The sequence below is a fragment of the Lactuca sativa genome, chromosome 4 (genome assembly GCF_002870075.4).
Source record: "Lactuca sativa cultivar Salinas chromosome 4, Lsat_Salinas_v11, whole genome shotgun sequence".
Lineage (NCBI taxonomy): Eukaryota > Viridiplantae > Streptophyta > Magnoliopsida > Asterales > Asteraceae > Lactuca > Lactuca sativa.
The window spans coordinates 97,402,809-97,405,097 of NC_056626.2; the positions used below are offsets into that span (position 1 = coordinate 97,402,809).

Here is a 2,289-nt window from a genome sequence, read left to right on the forward strand (position 1 = left end):
AATAATCGGTTAAATAAAAGGGTTTGTAAAACATTTTAGATAGAAGAAAATAAATAAATTAAATTAATAAGACAAATGATAAAAAAGGTTAACTATCGAATAACTTAGTTTTTTTAAACCGTAAATATATACCAATTTTGCTCCTAAAATACAACTTTAAATAAAAAAGAAAACACCAAATACCATTACTCTTTGGTATTTAGAGGGGCGGGTGTGGGCAACGCCCGTGTGGCGTTATCCGATGTGGCAGCGCCATAACGGGGGAACACCCCCCCTCCCGTTATCGCATATTATGTTACGTCGCGTGATTGTGGTAACATTTCGTAACGCGTAAAATTGGACCGTTTACAAATTCAAACCGTTTAAAAACGGTAACTTTAAATTAAAAAAAATACTAATTGCATTTTCATTATATATATACCTCATTCTTTTTATTACACATATTTCTCTATATCTATCTTTATTTCTATATCACTCAAAACACAAACACAAAAATCAACCAACTATGAATGAATTTGATCCGACCCATCCGTACAATGATGATAACGACGAAGACGATTTGTTCGTGAGTATTATGTACCAGTATTACACAAACAGCCTACTACAGCCAGATCCAGCTCCACTACTCACACGATGTGTGGCGTTAAATAGAGATCGTGAGGAAGGGCATCGACGACTAGTTAACGATTACTTTACGGAAAACTGTGTCTACCAGCCAAGCGATTTCAACAGAAGATTTTGTTTGCGAAAAAATGTCTTTGAAAGGATAGCCAACGCTATGGAAGCAAGGTATCGTTTGATTCAACTTTTATAATTTACAAAATGTCACTTTTAGATAAAATAAATACAAATTTACATGTTTAATATTTAATTAGGTATCGTTTGTTTACTATATATTTAGGTATTGTTTGTTTCAACTTTTATAATTTATAAAATGTTACTTTTAGATAAAAATAAATATAATTTTTACGTGTTTAATATTTATTTAGGTATGAATTTTTCCGAATGAGATATGATGCCAGAGAAAAACGAGGCTTCACAGGGTTGCAAAAATGTGTTGCTGCAATTAAACTTATGACAATGGGGGAGTCGCCCGATTCTGTTGACGATCATATGAGAATGTCTGAGAGGACCGCACGAGAAAGTTTGTATTCATTGGCAAGAGGTGTTGTCGAAACCTTCGGTGACCAATACTTACGCAAACCTTCGTTGCATGATATGAAACAATTATATGCGGCGTATGAAGAAAGACATGGTTTTCTGGGTATGCTTGGGAGCATTGACTGCACACACTGGAAATGGAGAAATTGCCCTGTGGCGTGGAAAGGCCAGTATTCGAGCGGTCATCATGGAGTGCCTCTGTTGGTGTTAGAGGCTGTTGCTTCACAAGATTTATGGATTTGGCATGCTTTTTCGGGGTTGCGGGTTCTAACAACGACGTCAACGTTCTCGATCAATCACCGATATTTGACAATCTTTTGTTAGGAAAAGCCCCAGATGCTCCTTTCACAGTGAATGTAAATGAATATAAGTTCGGGTATTACCTTACAGACGGAATATATCCACAATATTCTACGTTTGTGAAGGCGTTTCGACACCCAATAGATCCAAGGGATAAATATTTCAAGAGACGACAAGGAGCACGTAAGGATGTTGAACGTGCTTTTGGGGTTTTGAAATCAAAATGGCACATTGTTGAACATGCGGAGACACCTTATGAGTTAGATACTCTACGATATATCATGTATGCATGTATCATAATGCATAACATGGTTGTTGAAGATAAATGACGCAATATTGCAACGTATTCTCTTACGGAACCAAGACATGTGCAATTTCAACCAGGGACATCAGAATATTTACATAGAGTGGTTGATATTCAAGATCAGCGAAAACACAAACAACTCCGTGAAGACTTGGCGGATTACATTTATGTTGGTCACGAAGATGAAGATGAATAGTTTTAGGGCAAAAAATGTAGATTTTATCATCTTTTTTTATTGTTTTTTTAGGTTCTGAAATGTTTTTGTGTTTTGTTGTAATTTTTTTTAATGTTGTTTTTAATTTAAGATTTATTAAAATTTTATTTTTTACTTTTCAAATATAAATAAATAAATAAATAAAACAAATTTGAAATATAAAAAAAAACATAAAAACAGTGGAAAATAATTGGTGTTATCACATGTTATTAGATGTTATCCATTTCCATATTGGGTGTTATAACACCATGTATGAGTAGGATGCTGACATGACACCTTTTGGGTGTGATAACATCTGATAACATGTTAC

General features: G+C 34.4%; 1 protein-coding gene across 1 annotated transcript; it reads left to right on the forward strand.

Moving 5' to 3' along the window:
* Nucleotides 1-505: 505 nt before the first annotated feature.
* LOC111919859 (uncharacterized) lies at nt 506-2,019 on the forward strand. The gene is made up of 4 exons (XM_023915421.1): nt 506-789; nt 990-1,264; nt 1,486-1,744; nt 2,013-2,019. Exons 1-4 carry the CDS (start codon nt 506-508, stop codon nt 2,017-2,019), a joined length of 825 nt encoding a protein of 274 aa, XP_023771189.1.
* The last annotated feature ends 270 nt before the right edge of the window (nt 2,020-2,289 follow it).